This window comes from Cuculus canorus, chromosome 2 (assembly GCF_017976375.1).
Source record: "Cuculus canorus isolate bCucCan1 chromosome 2, bCucCan1.pri, whole genome shotgun sequence".
NCBI classification, from domain to species: Eukaryota; Metazoa; Chordata; class Aves; order Cuculiformes; family Cuculidae; genus Cuculus; species Cuculus canorus.
The window spans coordinates 141,949,732-141,975,709 of record NC_071402.1 but is presented as its reverse complement, the minus strand read 5'-3'; the positions used below and the strand labels follow the sequence as shown (position 1 = coordinate 141,975,709).

The window sequence follows — 25,978 nt, the reverse complement described above, 5'->3', positions numbered from 1 at the left end:
TGCTGGCGTATGTTGGAGAAGACTCTTCATAAACATTTTATTTGCATGATTAAATACTGTTTTTCAGAATGATGCACATATGACATAATCTACAGTGATGTATCTCAGTAACTCTTGACCCAGAAAATCTGAAGTGGTTAAAAAAATCAAAACAAAACACAAAAGCTTCATGGGTGTGAGGCACACACAGTTCACAACACCTTGCATAAGCAATCTTTGCATACTGCTCTTTGATCAGGGCAGCCAAACCTGGCCTCTGCAGGAGACAGGGCCCCTGCACACTGACCTGTGAAGGTGGCTAGAAGCTAGCAGAAGCATCTGTTGTTCTACAGCTGCTTTAAGCCCATCTGCAAAAATTCTCCTTAGGTACCACCAAAGAATCCCAGAGCTTCCTTCTTCTGAAGTGAAGGCAACCTCACCAAGTCTCACCTCACCTAGTCTCAGCCATCAAAAATGGAAGCAACTAGTGTAAGCCATTTGCCTAGTAAACCACAGTGGTGAACAGTAACCTGCTGAAGTTTACTCATCCTACTCATTCTAGATGCCAGTTTTAGGATGGGGTGAAATAGTCTCCTGAGATGTCTCTCCACGACTGTAGAACAGTGTACACAGTAGAATAAATGCCCAATGTATATAAGGCCAATGTTACAGGAGTAACTCACACACAGGTGGAGCAGAGCACTGATTGTTCAGTGGGCAGCTCTCTATTGGAGGTAGTGAGGGGATATTGAAAACATCTGCACATGTGGTTTTTGGATGGTGTAACACTTCCTTAAATAGTTCTGAGAATAAAATATAATTAATTTTTTATTTGTGAAAACATCTACTCTCTATATATGGAAGTATCTTCAAATTATCTTTTAATTTCCACAACATATTTGACAGTGAGTGAGTCTCATGTAGACTGTTTTCCTCAAGAGCCAAGCATATATTAAATTCTAAATTTTAGGCTTATGTTCCTGATTCTCTGTATGAAGACCTTCCTATTTCTATTTTTGCCCGACACTTTTTGTCACTCTATTTTGCTGCCAACAGCCTAGACAATCAGTTTTTTAAACACTTCTCTCCTAAAATAAAGCAACCCAACCAAGAGCATATTCTAAGGAGACTCTCACCATCACACAATGCAGTTTTACAAGCTGACGTCTGTCTTCCCCTCGCACTACATTTCTATTTGCAATCCCATACCAGATGGTGTTGTTGCACGACTCCAGGCCAAACTTTGAAAACACAAGCATGAAGCCTGCTCTTAAACTTCTGTCCATAACATTTCATAAGCATTTGTTGTGGCTGTGCCCAAAGAGTTGCAAACAGCACTTCCTTCTACAGTTTGACCCCAATCCACGTAGACACATCGCGGCATCCACGCCAGGCTCTGCTGAGCAGTGCTGGGATCTCAGGTCTGTGCAGTATATGGCACCACACTGAGAAGGTAACATTTCTTCCTCTCACACGAACACACACACATGCATGCTGTAATTGCCTACTTAGCTGTTTCTTCTCTCATCACTCGGCTCATCATCATCAATGTATTTTGCTGACAACATATATTTTTCTGTCCTTTATAGCCCCCTGTGGAAAACAAATCAAGAAAAGCTATTGTGTACGTAGAGATTAAAGAACAGTTAAAAGGCTGATACTTCAAAGCTGTCGGTAGCTGGACAGAATAGATAGTTGGACTAGTGAGAGGCAGACAGCTGGGTTGGGGGTTTACAACACCTGAAGCCTGTTCAGCATCAGTAAGACTCCGTCTAGGGAAAGCAAGCACCCACCTCCTCAGGTGCTGAAGCTGCAGTCCCTTAAAGCACACAGCCCAGCAGGAAAGCTAAATTGCTTCCTGTCTTGCTACTTCATCTTAAGACTTGTCCTAGCTTTTCACTTTGTGGTCATCAGACGGCTGTGCTCAATATCCTGCCAATGAAATACAGGCAATCTTTCCAAAATTAAACAAACATGGAAAGTCCCAAAGCACTGAGAAAATTAGTTGCTCTCCACCCACTGCCTGTTTCAAAACTTCCTTTGCAGCTTCAAAGTGCAACCTTCTAACGACAGTAAGAGGAAAACAGATGAACAGAGAAATCAAACTTTGTTAATAGAGATATTAACAACACGCAAAACACTTACTAAATTTGCATTTCACAGAATCACAGAAACACCAGGTTGGAAAAGACCTCTTAGATTGAGGCCAACCGTTCTTATCTGCCACTAAGCCATGTCCCTGAGTACCTTGTCTAACCTTCCTTTAAATACCTCCAGGGAAGGTGATTCAATCACCTCCCTGGGCAGCCTGTTCCAGTGCCCGATGACCCTTTCTGTGAAAAATTTTTTCCTGATATCCAGTCTGAACCTCCCCTGGCACAGTTTGAGGCCATTCCCTCTTGTCCTGTCACTTGGGAGAAGAGTCCAGCTCCCTCCTCTCCACAACCTCCTTTCAGGTAGCTGTAGAGAGCAATAAGGTCTCCCCTCAGCCTCCTCTTCTCAAAGTCAAACAACCCCAGTTCCCTCAGCGGTTCCTCGTAAGACCCTGTTCTCCAGCCCCTTCACCAGCTTGGTTGTTCTTCTCTGGACAGGCTCCAGAGTCTCAACATCCTTCTTGGAGTGAGGGGCCTAGAACTGAACACAGGATTCGAGGTGTGGTATCACCAGTGCCGAGTACAGGCACCTCCCTGGACCTGCTGGTCATGCCGTTTCTGATACAAGCCAAGATACCATTGCCCTTCTTGGCCACCTGGGCACACTGCTGGCTCATGTTCAGTCAGTTGTCAACCAACACCCCCAGGTCCTTCTCTGGGCAGCTCTCCAGCCACTCTTCCCCCAGTCTGTAGCTGCACGGGGTTGTTGTGCCCCAAGTGCAGGACCCGGCATTTGGCCTTGTTGAACCTCATGCCATTGGTCTCGGCCCAGCGGTCCAGGCTGTTGAGATCCCTTTGCAGAGCCTCCCTACCCTCCAGCAAATCCACACTACCACCCACCTTAGTGTCATCTATAAACTTGCTAAGGGTGCACTCAATGCCTTCATCGAGGTCATTGATAAAGATATTGAACAGGACTGGACCTTCTAATCTTCATGGAAATAAAATGAGCCCCAAAAGAAGAACACGCAAAAACATGTCCTGTGTGCTCCCTGCACCTGGTATTGGCGTGGGCAAGGAGGCAGGGGGGAGCAGAGGGCAGAGGGAGCAGCGGGCAGGGGTAATGGAGGATCGGGGGAGCAGAGGGCAGGAGGAGCACAGGGCAAAGGGAATAGAGGATCAGGGGGAGCAGCGAGCAGGAGGAGAAGAGGGCAGGGGGAGTAGGGGGCAGGGGCAGCAGGGGGCAGGAGGAACAGCGGGTAGGGGCAGCAGGGGGCAAGGGGAGTAGGGGGCAGGGGGGAGCAGAGGGCAGGGGGGAGCAGAGGATGAGGAGGAACAGCGGGTAGGGGCAGCAGGGGGCAGGGGGAGTAGGGGGCAGGGGGGAGCAGAGGGCAGGGGGAGCAGAGGACGAGGAGGAACAGCGGGTAGGGGCAGCAGGGGGCAGGGGGAGTAGGGGGCAGGGGCCCGAGGCAGCCCCGGCGCGGGGTCCCGGCAGCCGGTGCGCTGCTGCCCCCTCCTGGACAGCCCCGGCCGCGGGGGTCGCGGCCATCCAGGACCCCTCGTGCATTTCCGAGGTGGCGGTGCGTGACATTTTTTAAAGAAGGGACAAAGGCGAACGGCTGGCTCTGCACTGGTTCGGCCGCTTGGCAAGAACTACACGGCTCCTGGAATTACCAGGGATGGTGAAGTTATTCCAGAGACACTTGAGAACTGTAGCTGGCAGAAAGAGTGGGAGTGCCAAAGGAGAGAGAGCAGACAGGCTGCTCCTAGAGGGGTCCCGCTGATAGACCCCTCTCCCATGGCAGACGATACATAATCAAATTATAAAACAGACAGACAAACAATAACAGAAACATTCCCAGCCGGTTTACATCTGGATCCAAGACAAAGCTTATTCTTCGTAATCCTGAGTCACACACCAAAAAAAGATGTTGAGAGAAATGATTTCTGTGATGTACTTACTCCTTGTACCAAAGGCTCGCGCCCACTCTGAAGGGTCGATGTGCTCAGTTTCCCTCAGACCAAGAGGAAAGTCTCTTGATATTTAAATCTGGGGCTTGTAAAGCCTCATCTAACCTCAACTACCGCTTTCCTCCACTGAAACAGCCACATAGGATGATGTGCAGCACTGCATAAATGAGAGACACTGTAGGATTCAGCAGACAGGGAACCAGCACAGCTCTCTGGAGTTCATATGACCTTCCTTGGTGATCTACAGCATCTAATGACCAGCCAGTGCCTGCTTCAGCAGTTCCTGCTACTCCTTGCAAGTAACTGAGCAAAGAGCTGTGCACAAACCTCAAGCCTGAAGTCACATCAAAGCAGACTGCTAAGGTAAGATCCCGATCTGAGAGAAAAGTCAAAAAAATTTATGAGGCCTGGATAAGAAAAGTTAAAGTTATTCTTAGATGCTGTGTTTAGGAAACCTCAAACTGTGATCTTCTTGAACAGAGAGGAGTAGAAATTCTCTATAAGGCAGGCACGAAACAACTTAAAATGTCCACTCTTTGTTCTCAGGGTGAAGCCTGAGACTGTTGGCTCTCAACACAGCCGCAAAACTGGCTAAACCACAACAGAATCTGCTGCAAGCCAGTATAATAAGATTGATTAACCACTTAAACTCTACTTAAGATCTCATGACACTTGTTTTTGGAGTTACACTGACAACGCAGGCATGCACATGTGGCATTTTGCACACTCACTCCATTGCCATCAATGTGAACTGCTAAGTTCTGAAGGAAAATTCAACTTTTATAAATGCTCTTTTGTTACTGGGGTTGATGTCTGGTTGAAGATAAAATCAAAACAAAACTTAAATTGTTGCACCAAATACAAGCTGTGATGCTGCAAGGATTTTGAACTGCTTGCATAAAATACTTGCATATGGGATATTCTGCATTACTTCTTAACATTACTGCATTTTCTTCACAAGGATGAGGTTAGATTTAAATGCCAAGAACACATTGGTGTTGCCTACAGAAAGAAAAATACCCAAGGAACTTATAGCTGATATATCGAAAAAAAACCAAACAAACAAACCCAAACCAAAATGCTTAAGCTTGACTTGGCAAAGTCTTTACACATATTAGATAAAAGACTTAAAAAACAGATGCTCCTTCTTACCAGCAGCCAAGATCTTCTAATATCCCTACAACTTGTTAATCAAATAACATATGGTACCACTTTAGGAAAACACACCATTCTGATTTTGCATTTACATGGTCTGTTTCCTACAGAACAATTGTCAAGATTTAGCTATTGTAATATAACCTTGTAATTTTTATTATTATACTTTAAATTAATCAATAAGCATGGAAATAAAATAAGAATAAATTTAAATGCAAACAATAAGTAAAACTCATTTTCACATGGTTTCAAATGATGGTTGGATTTCCTCTTACCAGTCTGTATAAAAGTCATAATTTGCTGCAAAATTACAATGTAAAAAAATCTGTTAGTTTTGACTTAAAGCTCTTGAAAACCCAATACATTAACTTTGGGGGGGCAAAGCTAAACTGTCAAGGCGAAAGCTTAGTAATATCTCCATAAGGTTGTTCCCACATATACATACCTTTACTAATGTGTTTTAACTTCTGTTTTATATACATATGAGGCCTTACTGACTCCTAAAAAGACACCATAATTTACTTCAACATAATATTTCTAAATATATATTAGTTGAAAATTTAAAATGTAATGAAGGTTTCTTTTTTAGTGAACTCTGTGCACCTATTAAACTTCAAACCAGTATTATTTTCCTGACCTAGTCTCTCTCAGCCCACCATTGGCTTAATTTAACAATATGCAGCTGCTGGGCCTTTACAGCTTCTGCCACCCTTACACAAATTCAGTACAAGTGTGTTCACAATATCACATACCTTGCACAAACCCACCCCCACTCAATCTGTGCCAGGTTGTGGTTTCTGCTACTTCACCACCTCACAGCATGATCAGCCTGCCCTTCAAAGGCATTGTGCACATCCTGCTTACAGACTGCAGCAACAGTGCACCCCTTATCTGTACTGCCTCTCCAACACTAAATTAAACACATTTTTTCTTGCACCACAGACAGGTGGGGTTTGGCTGCTGTGGTTCATTCAGCAGTGCCACTGTACCTCCGGAGCCCTGCCTGCACCAGCCCTGGGGCAGGGTGGCAAGAGTCAATTAAATAAGGTGCAAAGGTGGGGGGCACCAGGTGCTCCCAGCTTCAAAACAGACAGACAAGGTATTTTGTCATGTTACCCTGTAGACAAGGTGACATCCAAATAGCTCTGGTCAGAGTGTGGAAGGGAAGGACTGTATCTGCCCAGCCAGCGAAACTGTAAGCAAGAACAAAGAAGTTTGGCAGAGGAAGTCTATAAAGCAGTAAAGCTTGTGGAGAAAGCTTAGGGGGACATTTATGTTTGCTATTTAAATTAAAGATAGGCAGTTCTGAATATATAAGATATATACATATTCTGCATTTTGAGGCTGTTAGGAGGGCTTGGGTTTGGCTGTTTTGTAATGCTTTTAACATCAGACACAGATGTAGCACAATTTAAAAAACACTTTCAAAGCACTGTCATATGGAAGCTTGTTTACAAGTACAAAAAGAATTGCCTTACAGTGCCACTTCTCAGCACTTGGAATGAAAATGGATGCAGTTCTGTTTAAAAGAAGAGATAATTGTAAAATTTCTGAATACTTGAAATGCACTAAAAGCACCCAACATGTTTTACAGATAAATTACCAGTTTTCTTTCAGGATTTCCAATGGCAGGATAAAAATGAAAGTAAGGCAAGTGAATCCCTGAATGTCTAAGGTGTAGTTTAAAAGTTGAAATTTGGGCTTTTACTTGCAAGAAATACAAAGGCCTAAAGTTAGAGTAAAATAAAAGTGATATAAGAGAAGTGAAATAAAGAAAATGCTGCAGCCTTTAGTTATCTGACACTTCAAAATAAGTTATAAATTCATATAGGTAGGCTGGAAGACAATCTGACATTCTCCATTCATTCATGTTCTAACTATCCCATATATACACTTGCATTCGCAAACATTTAATGCTACACCTGTGTGTTTCACAGATTATCTCTCCCTCTCTATATTGCTCATCATCAACTAAGTTATAAATTGTATCAAGAAGAGCAAAAACTTCCGGTACAGCGTGTGGTATAACAGTCCACTGAATTCTAGCATGGGTTTCAGGCTACTACTCATAATGTAAAAAAAAAAAAAGATACTTTAAAATGGATTGCAGAAACTCTCTCTCAGTTAAATATTTTATTTTCATTTAAAAGGAATAATAGTCTTCTTAAACAGATGCATGAATGAAATGAACATTAATAGTTTCACATTTTGGCATGCATATTTGGCAGAGAGCTTTAAGAAATCCAAAGCAGGTGATACTGTCTGTGGAAGATAAAATTGAAAATAAGCCCCACTTGGCCGAGTCCCAAAACAGAACATGGGATGGGATCAGACACTCAAGACCAGCATGTGTCTCTTCTCAAAGGCTAGCACATACGTGACAGGGACAGTGTGTGATCATGGCACACCTGGCTGTACAAGCAGCTTCACAGGCAAAGGCACTTCACGCCTTCACACCTGCATCAATATTTTTTTGCCTTGAAAGGTGCTGCAGAGAATACCTCAATAAATTATCTGGTGAAAGATACTTCTATCTCCAGCTTTTTTTTTTTTTTTTTTTTTTTAAATAACTATTTTCTTTTGAGTTCTACTGCACAGAAGTTTAAGAAACTCCCTAATTTGCTTACCAGACAAATTCCTTAGGACAACAAAAGGAGAACAAATGTGAATTTTCAACAGTTTAAGACTTTTGGGGTACACAGGCTCTTTGACATCTGTACAACAGTTCTACAAAGGGCCCCTAAGCAGCAGTGGATCCCTAGCCACTGGGATTAAAACAGATTTCCTATCAACAGTCAAGGAACAGACAGGGAGGCACGGATCATGCCCGACCTGCCTGAGATCCTGAGCTTTGCTTCACTTCACCCAAGCTCCTCCTCCCCTCACAAGCCCCATGGGGGATGAGATGGGGGCAAGGGGACTTCAGGGGGTCCCACTCTTCTTCAGCACACACACTGCTGCAACAGGAGCACCTTCTCCGTGTAATGCAGGAGTATAAAGGCTTTCACCTCGCCTCCAGGTCCACTGACCACAGCCTGCTGTGCTTCCAGCATGACAGCACAGGCTTCTGGATAAAGTACAGAATTAGGTATTCCTTCAACACCTCTCTACCTTCGATTAAAGTGAAAGAGAAATGCATTTAGACAAACACCATCATTCTAATATGTTCACCTAGGATATCTGGCTCTGCCTTGAGGGAGCTTTGAATTGCCCTGCTATTGATATTTAAACAGAGCCCTTGATTTGAAAGTTGATAGAAGTACCCTAAAGCAACCTGAAACATCTGAAAAAATAAGGACTTCACAGATGCATGGATGGGCAAAATTACCTCTGTCTCTCAATCCAAGCGACTGGATAATGAAATGCACTGCTGATGTTTCTCAGAGGTTACCTCATCAGTTTAGGCTGATGCTTTGTCATACAAGCTGCAGCTGATCTGCTTTTGTTCTCTTTTCTAACTGAAACCCTGGCTATATCACTAAATTAGTATCTGAGATCAAAGCACTATCACAGTTCCCCCACCCCTCAACAAAGAAGATACTATGTTTGCAATACGGACAATGATATTTCTAGGTAATAACAAGATGCATGAAATCAAAACTTCATATAATTTTAACTTACTGAACTATTCTCCTCCTCCAGCAGAGTGTTCCGCACCAGCTATTAGCGACAAGAAGGGAATTTCCTCCTCAGACTATTCTTGAAATAGATTGCAGTAAGTCTTCCTTTCCAATCTCAGCTTTCAACAGCAAAAGGAAGCAACTCTCAATCTACAGGCAGGAACAACCTCGCAAACTAAAAAAAAACCCCACAAAACCAACCCTCCCTCCCAAAATTTTGACTAGCCCTTTATTAAAGGTCAACACAGCCATTTAAGAAATAAGATCTCTACGAGCTGTTTTAATAGACTTTCTACTGCAGAAACCTAAGTCATAGCATAATGCTTACTTGTCTTGCCTTTCAAGTCCGGAAAGCTCTTTGCTAAGATCACTTTTAGTAAGGAAATAAGTTTTCACTCACTCTGTATGTGTATTTTTGTAAGCCAATCTTGTAAATAAACCAGTGACATTTAAGGGCAATAGTGAGCAGATTGTTTTTGCTGTGAACGCTGAATGAAAATTTCTGTATCAGACCCACACAGTTTGGCAAGATCTGGGAATTCACCCCATACAACAGGGCCAACAGTCAGAAAACAAACAACAACAAAAAGGCTCAGGTGGTAATGGCCTCCTGACAACTCTACTCCAAGCAGCTCTCATTAATAGGCAAGGAAAAGGCAAAATATTTACTGAGTGGCTGTATAAACGTGCACTGTGCAGTATGGAACAATCTCATTTTGAAGATCTCAATTAAACAGAAGCCAAATCAATAGCTAAACCATATGCTAGACCCCGATATCAGCATTGTCTGCAGCAATGATGAAAGGTGGGCATTAGCCCACTTGTCAGACTGCTGAGTTCAGTAACTGAGCAAATAGAGGAGTCATTCATTTTGGGGGTTAGTTTGGGTTTCGTTTTGTTTTTAAAAACACAATGTTCTCTGTCTTCATTTCCTCAGGCTGGACCAGATCCCTTCCTCTCTAAAAGGCTGAGGAAGGGGGCTTTGCACAACAGCTCATGAGACTCGGTTTTAGACATCTCTCTGTATCATTAAGGGATTTTGGCAAAGAGAGGCCAGGGCTATGACCCAGCATCACTTATAATCTTAAGAAACGCGGAAGGCGAGAGCTGTCCCTCGGTAGCCCATGCCTTCAGCATGGGATCTGACAATGAAGCTTGAAAGTTCTGCTGTGCTATGAACACTTCAGCCCTGACACAAACTTCCCAGGACTCTTCTGTGGAGCCAAAGAGTTCTCTGCAAGATTTACAGAAGCACTGAATGGGTAATTACAGGCATCCTCAATACATCATGCCAGTCATGGATTTACCAGTTCCTTACTCTTACCTTTTTCCAACCCTGCCGTAAACTTGAGAAACAGAGAAACCATGATCTAAGCCTTTAATATTTATATGTGAGACAGAAGAATTTTAACAGCACAATAGAATCATCATCTTCCATAAAAAGCATGAGACAAAGAAAGTCCTTCCTGAGGACATGCCTTCCTCCACCCCAGATCAATTCAGGACAATCCGATCCATCATCGGGAAGACCAAAGTGCTCCGGACTTCTCTATGGAGGGTTTATTTGCTTTATCAGTAGCCTAGGCTGCTCATTCAGGCACTGAAGTTAGATGAGCAAAAGTGACGTTTGAGAGTAACAGACAAAAGTGGAGTTCATCCCTGACTCAAAGTCTCAATGTAACAAAATGGCTTTTCACAATAGAGAAATGCAAATTATGGGCAGTTGCTCCATCAGTGCAAAAGAATGATCACAAACTGAAAACAGAAACTTGGAAAAACAAAGCATGCAGGAAATCCAGAAAGAACAGTATCAGGGTCAATGAGACAAAGGAAAAGAACCAAAATTGAAAGATACTCTCTATTGGGAAAAGCATGAAGAAATACAGGAAAAATATTTCCACAAGTTATCTGGCAAAGAAATCTTCCATTTGGAAGCAAGGAAATAAAACCGAGCATGCTTCTGGGAGAAGTAAGAAATGCAGAGAAGTTTTTGATGGCTCATGGCTACCTGCCATCTGATTAGCAGTGAGTGTTCCTACTATATAGGCAGAACATAAGAAAAAGCACTAATATACTGAAATCCTGTCCTGGGAAAGCATGTGACAATATTTAATTAACACTGGCAATGCTTGCACCTCCCAAAACGCCAATAAAATTTGTTACAGATCTATTCAGTTGATGATGATTTTTATTTTGTATGAGAAAATGGAGTGCCATCTCAGACTAATTAGGTTTCCATACCAAAATCCAGGCTCATCTAAGTATCAGACTAAATGCTAACAGATGCCATCTTGATTTCACATTTAAAATCCAAGACAGTGGCTCCCAGAGTAGGGTCACAACCTCCACAGAGCCTTACACAGGTTACTTAGAGCTCTGCAAAATTGAAATCTCATTTTGCAATGCCCAGAAAACATCCTTGGGGTGTAAAGAGAGCAGAGTCACCTTTCCTGCACCCACAGACTTTATCTGTGCTTGGAAGAAAGATGAAAGAAAGGTAGCGGCAGGACCCAGTACTGGGCTGCATCCACAGTTTGCAGGAAATTGCTGTTTAGCAGTGAATGAACTGTCTGTAATGCTCTTTACCATAGCCTCATTTTACCCATCACGTTAACTCTGATTTTAAAGTTACAGAAGGGTTTTTTGCTGCTGCTAATACTTAATTTTTTTTTCAATGAAAACCATTACTGACTGTAGCCTCCTCTGTCAGAGTCGCTCTGGACACAGCTAGGATGTAGGTGGGGAGAAGCAGCTGCTGCAAAGCTCAGACACCGCATCTTAAACGGAGACTTGGACGTTTTATCCCAGTTCTTCCAAAAACTTGGTGCGTCCCTGTTTTGCCTTAATTCTCTTCCAGAAAGTACTGGTGTAACCTCTGAGAACCTGCTGCCTCTGTACATGCATGTTTTCCCATGCCTGCCACAGAAACATCCTTTGAAGATGTAACCTTGCACTTTTCAAGAATAGTCCCTTAAATAACCCACATAAGGGTCCTCTGCAAGAGTAATGCGTCAGTGTCGTTGGAAAACATAATTAATGCTTATACTTCTGGTTTTGACAATCCTTATGACACAGAGTAAAATTTTATACAGACTTTATTCCATCTTCCAAACAACCTGAGCAGGATCCAAGGGGGACCCAAGAGATGCCTAGAAGTTAGAAGAGGGAAGAGGCTTTTCCCTATCCAAAACACATCTATCCCACTACTCTTCTTCACATTTCCTCACTTCTCGGACCTCTGTCCTCTGCACTCCTAGCTGGACTCATGTCAGCAGGCACAGCAAGAGTTATCCCATCTCCATCAGCCTACAACCCAGCAGCCAGGGCACCACCAGCACAACGGGAAGCCACAGACAAAACAATGCAGTCAAAGGAGAGTCCAGTGACAAAAACGTGTGTGTATGTTAGTTCTGTGATGACAGCACAGTACATGGAGCCGAAGAGCAGGTTAAGATGACAGGACAAGAAGCAGGTGCTCAGGTTGTTCTCTTGGATTTAAGGCATTTAAATTGCACCACGTGTGGCTGCTATCGTCTATCACTATCTCACTGCGTGTGCTGGACTGTTTGGCATCGCAAGAGGCAGACAGTAGATCTGATGCTGAAGACATGGGCATTACTCGGAGCTAGAGACTCATCATAACAAAGACAGCTGAATGTCAGTGACAACATTCACTCTAGCATCCTCAAAGGGGGCTTCTAAGATTACAGGCTTTTTAGTACCTTTGACTTAAATTCGTGCTCTGATCTGTCTGTGTCCTCACAACTGACAAGGACAAAATACAGCCACTATTAAATGACACAGGAGCTGCACAGTACTTGGTGTACTTTTGACAAAGCAAGGAAGTAAAAGAACTTGCAACTTGAGAACCCACTAGAACAGAATAAAGACAACTCCACTAGTGGGTTCAAGAGCAAGCAAAAGCCAAACACTGCTTTAGAATGGTGACAGATGAAGTAGAACAAAACATCCAAGAGACTTGAGACTGGGAAGCTGATTCATTAAAAGCCAATAAAATGAAAACTCATTACAGTGAAAAAGAACATCCTTTTGAAGGCACAAGACTAGTAGGATGATATTTCTGCAATATTATAATTGTTTTACCATGTTAATATACCTTATTAGAAATAAACAACAATGACTAGTATAATGATGAAGCTCACTATTAAATGTATGATACAAAAATACAAATTATAGATAAAGAAATGGTTACTTAAACTTCTAGAAAATGCATACGGATCACCTAAATTAAATAGCAAGGCAGATGGACCCAAAATACATCTTTGAAAGGCAGTGAAATGCAAGAGGTGTGATCTCTGAAGACATAGTAGAGAGGGTGGGAGGGGCAGAGGGCGGTGTCAATGCACAGAACTGCAACATCCTGAGGACAAAGAGTGGAGAGAAGGAAAAATGTCTGTAATTAAAATTAATATCATAACTCTAGATGTGCCGTGTTTTAGGTTCCTAAAATACAGAGCTATTCTGGACCCAGTCAGTGTTGGTCAGAGATAAAAGACAGTCAGTTGAAGCCATCTGACTTATGGATGTGTGCATGCCTCAGTGGAAGTACTCACACCTACTGAGAGTTTTCAATTGTGAGGTGAAAGAACACCAGACTATCCGACCTACCCAGCTGCAAAAGCAAATCTGGGTTGATTTATTGTTATTACCTGGAAGCTGACTGTGCTTTTACACACATGCTAAGTGTGTTGCAAATATTTAGTGCTCAAAGCCATGAATTTACCTCATCTTTGTACTAATATAAAATTGGAAAATGCATGGTTCCATTTATGCTGTTGTCTTCTACCTTTTACTACAAAACTGAGGGGAAAAAAAAGATTGCTCTAATCAAAAATACATTATGAGTTGGAAGCGTATCTCAAAGTAAGCAACTCAGGTTTTCAAGGGAGCAAAAGACAGCCAGTTAGAAGTGAAGGAAGACGCCGCCACAAACATCTAAAAATAGAAAGTCCAGTAGGAAGTTCCCCTACTGAGATTTAATCTGCTATTGTGCTCAGATCCTGACATTACGAGTTAAAATCTACAAGAAGCTATCATCTTTAATACATCATCTCCTTCCTACTGTTCTTTAAAGCAAAGAAGCTGATTAAACATCCTGCCACACTCCGGTAACCTTAACAGTACATTTTTTTATTTCACACTGTAAAAGGTCAGTCACGTGTTAAATTGCTCTTCTTTGTGTGAATTTACACTCAGCACAGGACTAAGTCAATAAGGGTTGTACTTCTGAGCTTTCCAACAAACCAAGCACTAAAAAGAAGTAGATGGCATCTCATTTCAGAGAGATGTTAAAAATTCAAGTATTTCTCACTCTTCTAAAAAGTTCAACTTTTACATTTGCTCCAGATTAACTAGTGTGGTATATTTTACTAGGATATGAATCTCTCTCAAAGCACTAAAAAAGCAAACACAGTTACCCTCATTTTGCAAAGCAGGTAAGGATCTTAAAGGTTATGGCCTTATAATTCCTTAATCTGTAACCATAAAATCAAGAAAAAAGTTTTAAAGCTTTTAATGAAAATAATAAAACCAATACAAATGTGAAAATATTAGACATTTAGCATATATTAGCATTTATTTTCATTAAGAACTTGTATTATTCTATACAAATGTGAAAATATTAGACATTTAGCATATATCAGCATTAATTTTCTTTAAGAACTTTTATTACTCTATACACACTTCTAAGAACAGCTGAACTACTGCCTGGGAAAAGGGCATTTCTATACTGTTACCAAAATCCTGTCTGCAAAAAAAGTAAGGCTTGTTTTTCATTTTATGTGAAATAAATCTGTGGGATCTGCGAAGAGCAGTTTTCAAGATCCTTGCTGTTGCCTGACAATTTTTTAAGGCTCTTCTCCATTTGGATACCTGTTAAAAGTCAAGGGGAAAACGTGTCTGTTTTTTAAAGGCACAAGGTTGGAATTTTTGCCAGGTAACACTTTTCACGTGAGGCATCAAGGGAAGGGTCCCAAATCATGCTTTTAATAACTTCTCTCTCACCCTTATGAAATTAAAAACACACAAGTGAATTCTCCAGACTGTCATGACAGCACATGGGGTCGAAAAACCAGAGAGGGATGAGAGGAAGATACCCCAAGCATTTGCTCACACACAGAAACAAACTGGCCTTAACAATTTTCACCCTTGACATACAGGAGTTGTTTTAACTGGTAAAGGTAAAGGTAAACGCTCTTTGCATAGCAGGGGTGCCACAGTGCTTGCTAAGAAAAGGAGTGATGAACCAAGCAGCTTTCCAACATGCACAGTAAATATGAAAACCGAGCTGGTTTTTGAGTTGGAAAGCAGCACATCTGCCAGTGTGATATCACATTGCTGCTGTCTGGGACAACAAAGAGGCTGGACTGGACATGGGAGTCCTCTCTTCAGCTATAGACTCCCAAAGAAAAGTAAGATGCCAGAATTTCAGAGCAGCTCTAAGGCCAAGGACATCTACTGGGGAGCTCCAGCAGCCCCTGACATCATCCCTCCCAGAAGGGCTGCAGCTGTGTGACCTCCTCCAAGGCTTCAAGGTGCTTTACATTGCTGCAAGCCAGAATGTGTTCTACGAATGAAAACTATAGCATATTTTGCAATACCACTAGGGTCACCAAATACAATCTGCAATGTAACAGTGGTTAGCAGACATCTGCACTCTGAGTTTCACGGAATCTGTCAAATAAAAATGAAAGCTAGGCCTGATCTTCACAACAGCTCCCTTGGTTTTATGTACTTAAGGTACAGTGACACGGACAAGTAAATGATGGACTCCATGCCGTACTGGAGTACACCAACTGTACTCTCTACCTGCATTGCAAATGTATCCAAACCTTTAAACTACCCTCCCCCTTCCCATCTCATTAGGCCTTAAAGCAATAATAGGAACCATGCTTTGGTGCACAGTTAGGTTGTCCTCTTGGTATATGTGACAGTAAGAAAAGGACAAGCAATTATTTACAGCTATCCACAGTTAATAGTGCACATAGAAATTCTGATTACAGACAAAGCATAAACCTCATCCTCACAGCATAAAAAGGTAATACAATCTGAATACATAATGTACTTACTGCTCTTGGTATTTCCATTTGCTAACCTTTGAATCTAATAATAAAGTGTTAATACTCTATCAATACAGTGGTTATATAGAATTTCCTTTCTTTTTGTTTACTATGCAAAGAAAAGAAAACAATTTTTGTGAAACAACTCACAAAGATACCGTGGAGCATCAAATCCCTTATTGTTTCTCAAAAAGACGCACAGAACTCTTTGTATACTGCCTCACTGCATTTCACACACCTCACTGTGCAACATATGCATCCACTGCCCAGAGAAACTGGGCATGTGTGCACCAAGCACGACAGGTTATGGCACAGGCTGACTACAACCCTTAGTAACTCCCTCCCAAGATGAGAACAGAGAGGGTCTACTAGAGTCCATCAGAAAGCAACCACCTTTCCAGAGGTAGCAAATGAAGCAAACCAGCTATGTAAGAGAGGAGCAAACCAAATGTTGCTTTTGTGCAGCCACAGCTGCTGGGGAGGTGAGGAGCCACCTGCGTGAGAAGGACCAACCTACCCACACAGCTTGTCCCCATCCAGCTCCACATTGTTCTTCTGCAATAGAAAGCTTCAACATGCAAGACAAATTACATATTATATATTTTTTTTTAATTCTGGACTCCCAAGACATAAAACATAGTTCCACAAACTTTAACCTGGCATGAAGTGGTAATGTCACTGCAAAAAGACAGCCCTTCTTCCCGCAGCCACTCTCTCCCAGTCCCTGTCCCCACAAACTTCTGCGCAGCCACACAATGAACTGCAACAGGCCAGAGACCTTACTAAAACTAACCCTCTTTTTTTAAAAAAAAAAAAAACAACCCCAAACTAATCTCTTTTTTTTTTTCTTTTTCTGGGTTGATGATTTCACTCCAAAACATAATTCAAACTGAGACTCTATTTGGAAGGAGGAAATGATTAATTGTAAATTGGGTTAAATAGGAAAACAGTGACTTGTTAAAAAAAATATTCAATATAGTTTATTGGAAAGCTAACTGTTATTTTCCCAGCAGTTCCAGTGGCAACAGGAATATCTTTCTATGCTTTTACTATTTCTTTGATATTGCACCTGTTGGGGACACTTAGTAGGCGTGCTTAACGTGCAGTATAGAAGATAATTACTTTGCTTTACTTGGCATATGTAGTCTATAGGTATGCTGGTCTCACTACATCCAACCTTGTCTTATCTCAAAAGCAAAGTGGTCCTGAATATACTCAAGTCTGAGTCAGAGCTCTTATTCCCCACAAAAATGCAGCCACTTCTGGTGCACCATATGGCAGCAATCCTGTGTCAGCAACACTTTACAATAGTTTTTCAGAAGAAGAACAAAAAGCAAGTTCTCTGTTTGAAACTGAAGAGAGATTTATCCCACAGAAGTATGCAACACATCATTTCCCAAACCAGAACGAAGGCAGGACATCAGCACTCAAGTGTTATAGGAACTTTAATGGTGAAGGGTCAGGAACTTATCTGATGTCCAAGCAAAATGCCAGTTACAGTTTGTGCAATGGCATCAGACAGACAATGCAGTTTTGCTGGGAAACTATTAATTTAATGTTATGGAAGCAAAATATTCAGCTATGAGGTTCCATTATACTTGGACACTTTGACCCTAGTTTATACTGGAGTTCAAGCCCTGATAATCTATGTGCTTGAAGCTTATCTTGGTGGATAATGGAAAATTCTGCTCCATTTCCTCTGAGACTTCATGCTCATTAGTCACAGCATACCAATTAAAAGCTTTGTTAGAAAACCAGAGGAATGTGACACAGCACATGTACAAACCAGGAAGCTTCATTCACATATAACATGGATGAATGGCTCTGTATGGAAAGCCAAGCATTGCATTAGCAGGTCGTGTGCATCAGCATGCAAGATCAACAAAAGACGTGCAAGAATTTTTAAGTCAGCACTCTCGATAAGCGACAGATTTTCATTTTGAACAATGAAAGTTACAGTATTTTTCACAGCCTATACTTTCCTTCTAACCAAAAGTATCGTAAAATAGTTTAAAAGTTACGTTTTCTTGCATTATAACTTTGGCAATCATCTAGCAGGAAATCACTAAACATCACCACTTGATACTGACCGGATTATTTTCCTAACCATCAGAGGTGAAGCTGAGGTTAACGCCCCGGCAAGCTACTTATGAACTAGAATAACAACCATTTTCAAAAGGGATTATTGCTACTATGAACCACTGTCAAGTATCTGTAACAGCAATTCTCAATTAAGGAAAGAATAGGACTCAGCGTCTGCGCTCTGATCATGCAGTTAATCGCTGACTCCGCCTCAATCAAAACAAAAGTGGAATTTAACATGCATTTTTATTTTTGCAGTAGTTTGTGTTACCATTCTATGTAAAATGATTTATTACAGAACTTGAAAAATAACGGTCAGATATAGCTGTAAAGAATGCAATTTGTTACATTTTTATTAACCCTTATTTCTGTCCCAGCATTTTCCCCACAGTGAATGAGCTGCTCCCAGGTGGTTTTAGGGTTAACAACTCCCATCCACAGCATGCTATAAACCCAGCAGAGGCAATAGTTCTATCTTTCAACTTATATTTTCATTTCTACATTTCAAATACAGCATAATGGTGATGTTTAGCATATTTCTTATATTATAGACAGAATACTTTGTAAAATATTCCATCTGTGACTGGAATGATGACATTATGAAAAATACAGCATGAGCGATGCATCACAGAGAAGACATTTTTGAAGGATAAGAGGGTCTTACAGCTACTTGGGAGGACATTTGGTGATTTGGGACGTGCTGGAGCAAAGTCCTTGTCGAGGACAGCAGACCTTCTTTGCCTCCACTGTCCCTGCATCCCCTCATGCCCCACTGAAGCCCATGCCATCACCGAGCTCACCACCTGCCTCCATCTGGTACCTCCCCACTCCCAGCTACCTCTGTGGTTGCTCAGACAAGTGCCTCAAGGAACCTATCCAGTGAAACACTAACCTAGTAAGAAAAACAGGCTAGGCAGCCTGTTTAGACACACAGCTACAGCATCTCCTGTGCCCCCATGGGAACCATGACTCCTACCTACATACAATCTGGCCAAAATCTCAGTGGAGTTTATTCCTCTTCCAGCACAGTGGGAACACTGCTCTTTTCCTGCCACTTTTCTCACCAGCACATCCCTATATCCTTTACCCTCAGTGATGGCAACCCATCTAATGAGACCATGAGCCCAAGTGAAGGCCACGTCCCATGCACCTCTGCAGCTTCCATTCTGCCCTTCTGATCCAGGTCGTGGCAAATGACAGGGACAGCCCCTGCCTCATCTTACCCCAGCAGAGTGCCAGGAGGCAGCCAGGGTGAAGGGTGGGAGAAGTGGTCCTGCACTTCCTAACCTAAGCATCACCAAAAATTGTTGGCTATCCGTGTTGGTCCCACCAAGCACAAGAAGAAGCCAAACATTTTTTTCTTCTTAAGAGTTCTGTAAGAAGGAGCTTCTAACTCAGCCTTCTTTCTTTGTATCTACAAGTAACTGTGGCTGAATTTGGGAGCACTTAAACTAAATAATTTGCTCCTATTGTAAGAAGAAAACATCCACTTGAGCAAATTCATAGTTTTTGAATCCATGCTGTCAGGAGCAGTGGCACTGCAGTGCCTCGCTGAAGGAGCAGGCTCTTCTGGGCTCAGGGGACTTCTTGCCTTTGCGCTGTTACACGTGAAGGGCACCAGGGAGAATCATGATCCAGGACAACTTGTGAAAGAAGATGGCATCTCATCCCTCTCCAGGTGTCAGAGGATCTATGTGAAGCAAAGCCAATGACAATTCAAAGGGAAGCTAAACAAGGTAAAATAAGTTAATAGGATGGGTTCTTCTCGTCCTTCAGACCCTCTCAGCCACAACCGACACTTTCTCTAAGAAAGGCTGTGGCTTTCCTTGCATTTACATCTGATGTGAAGCTGCTCATCAGTGTATTTAGTGAAGGTAGAGAAGCAACATGAAAAATGAAATGACAATTAGCTAGCTTCTTTGTATTAATTCAAAGCACAGGATTAAAGCCGCTCAGAACTCCTATTTTTTTTCTGCCAGTTTTCACAAAGCTTTTATTACTAATCCACATCCTCTTTGGGAGATTTGCAGAGGAGACAGAGTAGAAGCTCTTGAAAGTACTCTGTGGTATTTTGAACCTAAAGAGTTAAAAAGTTCTTGGGTTTAGTACATCCCTGTCCCCAGGGGACATATTCGTGAAATCGAACATAAACTTCGGACTCTTAATTTCTTTTTTGGATTTTGAGTACTTAAGTTACAGGAAAGTAATACTTCCACAACTCTTATTTTCGACTCTGATGTCAAGATTCTCTTTCCCTGAAATCAGAGGTTTAAATCCACTTTTAGGATTCCAGAAGCTGGAATACCAAAGACAGCCAAAAGCTGGAAAAGAGATTTTTTTTTTTTTTTCCCTATTAACACTACAGGTAGCTTATTTAAAACAATACATTCATGGGTTCACAGTCATGCTAAAATAAATTAATAAGGAAGGAATAAAAAAAAAATCCTTGCCCAAATGTCTGGATCTTTTGCTCAATCTGATGGCTGCTAACACACCATTCTAATGTTAAGTAGTTGCAGGAAGGCAATTTTCTCCTAATGTTCACCAGGGCAGGTCACACACAGTTTCTCAGTAAAGAAAAGTATCTGCTCTTTTATTACTCTAATTTTTCAATTCGCCCTTACTTCGTGTTTGATGGATATAGCTGCAAGTGAAAGTTAGGCCATTATCTTGAGATAGCTATATTCTGAAAGACACATTAAAAAATATTCTCATTCTAAATGGAATTTTATTTTAGTGTAAGTCAAAATAATTCAAAAAATCAGTATGTGCCTATTCCTCTAATCACCTACTTAATAAAACAGTGGAAAGAAATTACTCAGAAATTAGTAGAACAGAACTTCAGGATAAAATATTTTGGTTCAGATGCCTGCTTACAGCCCATACCAAAAAAGTTTATTAATAACAAAGTAAGAATACATGTATATAGGCAGGTTGAAGTAACTTACCCATTTTCATCATCAGAAAGGTGAAAGTAAGCTTCAGTTTGCAAAACACAAGGAAACTAATAAAATAATTTTCCTTCATAGGGAAAGTATTTAGCATTTTATTTACAGCAGCAGAAGTCCAAAGAAAAAGTACTTACTTGTAGTTTTCTTGTTAAAATAATCCAGGGTTTCCCGTTAGTAAACAAATACAAAGCACATGAGAGTTATTTTGTGGGTTTTTTTCTTAGAAGGTATTGAAATCTTTTGAACTTCCTCACATTACATTTCTTGTCATACTTCTAGCTTCAAAAGTAATTTTTTTAAAAAAGTCTTTTATTAAAGATACATGTCTTTCTAATCAATAAAAATGTAACCCAGCAGAATCAGCCTGAGCCTTTGAATGGGTCCCTTGTACTGCCAGTGACATTTATCATCACCTAGCTCACAGTGTGTTACAACAGTGTGCGAACATCTGAAGGAAAATGAAACGGGCTCAGAAGCTGTGCGTGCTAAAGGATTTCCTGCTGCAGCCTCCCCGGTGGGACACAGATTCAAGGGGTGAGGAACTGACTGGCATTCAGAGTGTGAGTGCAGAAACAGAGGGATGCTTCCTTGCTATGCCATCCCCCAGTCCTATGCAATGCTCACCCCTAATGCCAAAGGGGCATTTTCTACCTTCTAACATTTTTCACATTCACTGTCATTTTTATAGTCACATTTCTGTTTATAGGAACACAGAAATATATTGTGTTGCACCTTGAGTCTGTGCTTTGCCATTTGTTTCTCTTCTTTCCTGCTTACAGTCTTCTGTCCTTCCCTTCTATCCTTATCTAAGATAAACAGCTTCAGGTTACACACACGCTACCTTGCAAAAGCATGTTCTGGAAAATTAATTCTTGAAAGGATTAATATTTTTTCCCCTCCTATCACAAATATGTTTCTGCTTCTGGAGATGACACATTTCACTTCGCAAGTAGATGGGGCACTGCTTACTCTGGCACAGGGGAACATTTCTCTTCCGTACAAAAGGAAAGAAGCACACAGCCCAGTGTAGGAATAATTCTAATTTCCAAAGTAACATGGTGTCTCATATTGATGCAATTGAATACTCAGAAAGTAATCAAAGCTATTTCCTCTCTCTCTCAAAAAAAAAAAAAAAAAAAAAAAAAAAAAAAAAAGGGAAAGGGAAAAAAAAGAGACCTTCTGCACCCTCTCCAGGCACTGTCGTACTTTCTGGGAAGGTTTTTTTTGCCATTCTCTATTCTGTGCAATAGCAGCCTAGCCCTTTGGAAATTTAGGAAATTTCTACACTCATTTTGACTCATTTTTAAATGCCTTCCCCTTGTGTTTTGCACAGAACTGAAATTACATGCAAAGGCCTGTCCTTCCTGTCCTTCAAATACAAACAAGGGGGAAAAAAATCATCATTTCCTATTGCCTGCCTTTCAATTCATGGCACATTGTAGTCAAAACCCTTCCAAACAGGGCTCCATGCTTCTGTTCTGACGGGGCTCATCGTACCACCTCTTACCAGCATCCTATTCTTTGCAAGAATCAGTGATTTTCCTCTTGAGGAATCAGACACACACTCCCTTCTAATATTTGCAATGATTTCTTCCCCACCTCCAGCCTCCTATGTTACATATGTGCTCCTCTGCTTCTCAATTGTCCAGACCAGTGCCCCAGAAAAAAATCCATCGAGACCTTTGGATCACCCTAAAGAGCAACCATTTTTATATTATGGAACAGCAAGGAGAAAACAGGCTAACCTGCACACCCTCCTCACCTTGTTTTAAGAAAGAGGTGGTCTTCTGGCCTCCACAGTAGTCACCCTGACTGCAATTATGGATTTGGCCGTCAAAGCAGCTTTAACCTTCCACCCCCAAGACCATGTTCTCCGTGCTTGCCTAACACAGATAATGGTTCATACCATGAACAAAGGGGAAACATTAATCATAGAAAGAAAAATATGCATAGACAACAGGAGAAACAGCAAAAATTTAATTCAAATGCGGCACTGCAGTAAGGGGAAAAAAAAATCTTTGACAACATTGAGAATAAGAGGTAAGAAAGCTGAGGGAGGAGAGAGGCAAGATAAGAGAGTAAGATGAAATAAAGCTAAGGGACAGAAAACCACGACAACAGTGAATAAAAGAAGACACTTAAATCTTGAATACAAGACAAACTTCAAAAGCCTGTGACATGTGCATCCCCAAATTTTATTATAAAAACCCATTTCACAGGGGTGTACTGAACTAGATGCTCCACTGATACCATATTCTCCTACTCTTGAGGCGCAATTAATTGTTCAAGAGCTAAGACTGTGTCATTCATATATAGGAAGCCTATGTAATTTGTATCTAGGATATAGGAATAATGGGAAAGCTGTAAAACCAGATATAAAGGACAGGAACTGACTTTGCTTACATAAATGAGTACATTACTTAAATAAAAGTTATGTAACTTTATCATTGCTCAAATAAACCTGCAAATAGCAAAGCTGGCTATTACAGTTTGCTAAGGCAGGACCACCTCTATTTATATATTCCGAAAAGGAAACATTAATCTTTAGATGTCCATTCTTGTTTACTTTAGGGGGCTTTTCAAACAGAAAAATAGGACGTTACTTGAACTGTCCCACTTTCAAAGTTGGGGCTATGTAGTACATCTCCATATAGTAACTACTCTCCCAAGTAAGAATTTGCAATCTCTCTCAGTAATTGAAGCAACAAGATTTAAGCTTTGATACTGATTGGCAAATTTCAAATAGTTTGGATAAACAACCCCCAAAAGTTCAAAATGAATATTCAGATCTTGTTCTGCAGCATGGTCTGCAAATTGAGGATAGAAATCTCAAATGATAGCTATCTTAGATCTCCTCCAAAATCCTCCACATGCCCTAGTTATGTCTAATCAGGACATAACACTAAAACACCAACATACTTAGTTATGAAGTGTAGAGATGTCTGAACATTCAAAATAAAAAAGATTGAGAAAATCACAAATTTCCAAATAGTCTAGCTTCATATTTGGTTCATCCCTATTCCACCTACATTTCTTAACTAGTTTATAGCTTATAACTCCTGAAATAGGCAGTCTCCCACCTGCAGCGGTTTCCACTAGTGACTCATAATTGCCTTCCAGAGAAAATCTTCCCCATGCCTACACCCACTGGTGACTTTGCAGAAAGATTTAGAATAGTGTGAATCAAAGACAACACTAGATCAAGTTCTGCATCTCTCCAGGAGTCAAGTACTTGCCTTCTATGTGGGTCACTTCTCCCCTGCCTCATGGTGCCCGGCTCAGCACGGACGCTGCTGCTGAAGGGAGCATCCTTCCCCCTCTGGGGCCCTACACCAGATTCCTGTCTCAGCTACACCATCATAACTGAGCTGAAAGCAATGCAATTGCATTGATGTAACCAAAATACAAAAGGCAACTATGCGTGAAACAGGACTACTCATTTGCAGAGAAAATGCCAGGACAAGAGCAGCACAGCAGTGTAAGGGGATCATGGCTGGCTCCCACCCCATAACACCCATCACGAACACCACCCGCCAGCAGGAATACCCTCCTTCTCTGAAAATGCTCACTCTTCTAAACAAGACTATGAGCAACATTTTCCTGGGATTCACTTACTCACCAAACCTGCTAAGTCTGTGTAAATTATAATCAGTTACTTCAAATGAATTGGAAAAAAAAATCTCAAACAAGCCAAACAACCCAGTGCACTAGTCCCCACTAGTCCCAGGAAACATCACTGTGTTGTTATCTTTACCCTTAGAAGGCTTCCACCATGTATCACCTCCGAGGACAAACATTTTGGCAGAAAGAAAAAGCACACAGTATGCCATCAAAGTTAAAGATTTCGTTTTGCTCACATAGTTATGACTTACACATTTCAGAAAATCAACAAACAATTTGCACTATTTCAGATATGGATCTTTTCCATCTCATTGGGACTTCATTCCTTCAAGCTCAAAAAGGAAGCCCAAAAAAATCTGAATAACTGAAGTGACATTATATGAAACATAGCCTAAGGCTGCCAATATTTTTCTACGCATTGAAGGAAAGACTGTATTACCCAGCTAGACCAAATGCTATTTCCAGCAGAAAGCCTTCCTTCTTTGCTGCTGTGAGAAGTATTGTATTACATAGCGCTGCACTAAGCCCATTTATTCCATTCTATTTTTTTAATCAGGCTATAAAAATAATCAGCTCAGCTACTCATACTAATCATAGAAATATTAATACAAGACACTAACTACTCTTTTGCTGTGAGATTTTCTTCTCTATGCTAAATAGGAGACCCATAAAGTTTATGCTTCCCATAAGTTGCAAGAAATTGTGTTTTACTGCAGAAAGCTAACATCAAAAATAATTACTGTTATAAACACACAGCAAAATACAGTCACGCTTGGCACATATCAAAGTTTTATGTGAAAAATTTAGCACAATGCCGGCTGCAGTAGTTTTGCTTTTTTTTTTTCTTTCAGACATACAGTGTAAAAATGGCTTTTACCAAGGTAAAGTAGGAAACAATGTTCAAAATAAAACATGCTTAGAAATATAAAATAGGTTTTCCTTAAACAAAACTGTCCATGTAGTAAAAAGTGCCAAATTAAGATAAGCCTCCCCAAACAAGCAAAATTCTGTTTAAAAAGCAATTTTTTAAGAGATCAGAAAATACAGGTTTTTGCTGCTTTCTGAATGCAAAACACATGAATTATGTAATTCATGAGAATATCACCATGTTACCTTTACCAATATTATTTTGAACAGTCTTCCCTGCCCAAGTCCCCAGTTTCTCCTGGGAGAAGAAGTTTCTCCTTCATAGGCACTACCTCACATACTTTTTTTTCATCATTCAACACAGCTTCATCTAAAAATTAGTCAGGTGCCTTATCCCGCTGTGCTTCATATTTGGAAGCTGTCTAAGTTTCCACCCCACAGGTGCTCAAAATCAGTTTGTAATTATTTTTTTTGTGTGCTAATATTATCTTTTATGTATAAATCCTCCTCTGTGCAAGACAGCAATTGTATTTCCTCTCAGTTTTCTTTTTTACAGAGTC

The 25,978-nt window shown here is 41.0% G+C and overlaps 1 protein-coding gene across 10 annotated transcripts in view; it reads right to left on the bottom strand.

Moving 5' to 3' along the window:
• The window catches only part of KIAA1217 (KIAA1217 ortholog), a 362,749-nt gene that overhangs the window by 195,280 nt on the left and 141,491 nt on the right, over positions 1-25,978 (bottom strand). Inside the window, exon 1 of one of the 10 annotated variants that reach the window (XM_054058358.1) lies at positions 8,820-8,952. The exons of 8 other annotated variants lie outside the window; for them this stretch is intronic. Coding sequence is in view for 1 of the 2 variants with exons in the window: in XM_054058355.1 (XP_053914330.1) it covers positions 6,315-6,333 (19 nt within the window). In the remaining variant the exon portion in view is untranslated. Of the gene's footprint in view, positions 1-6,314; positions 6,335-8,819; positions 8,953-25,978 lie in introns of those variants that run through there. One more of the 10 variants, XM_054058355.1, reaches the window with a different exon arrangement.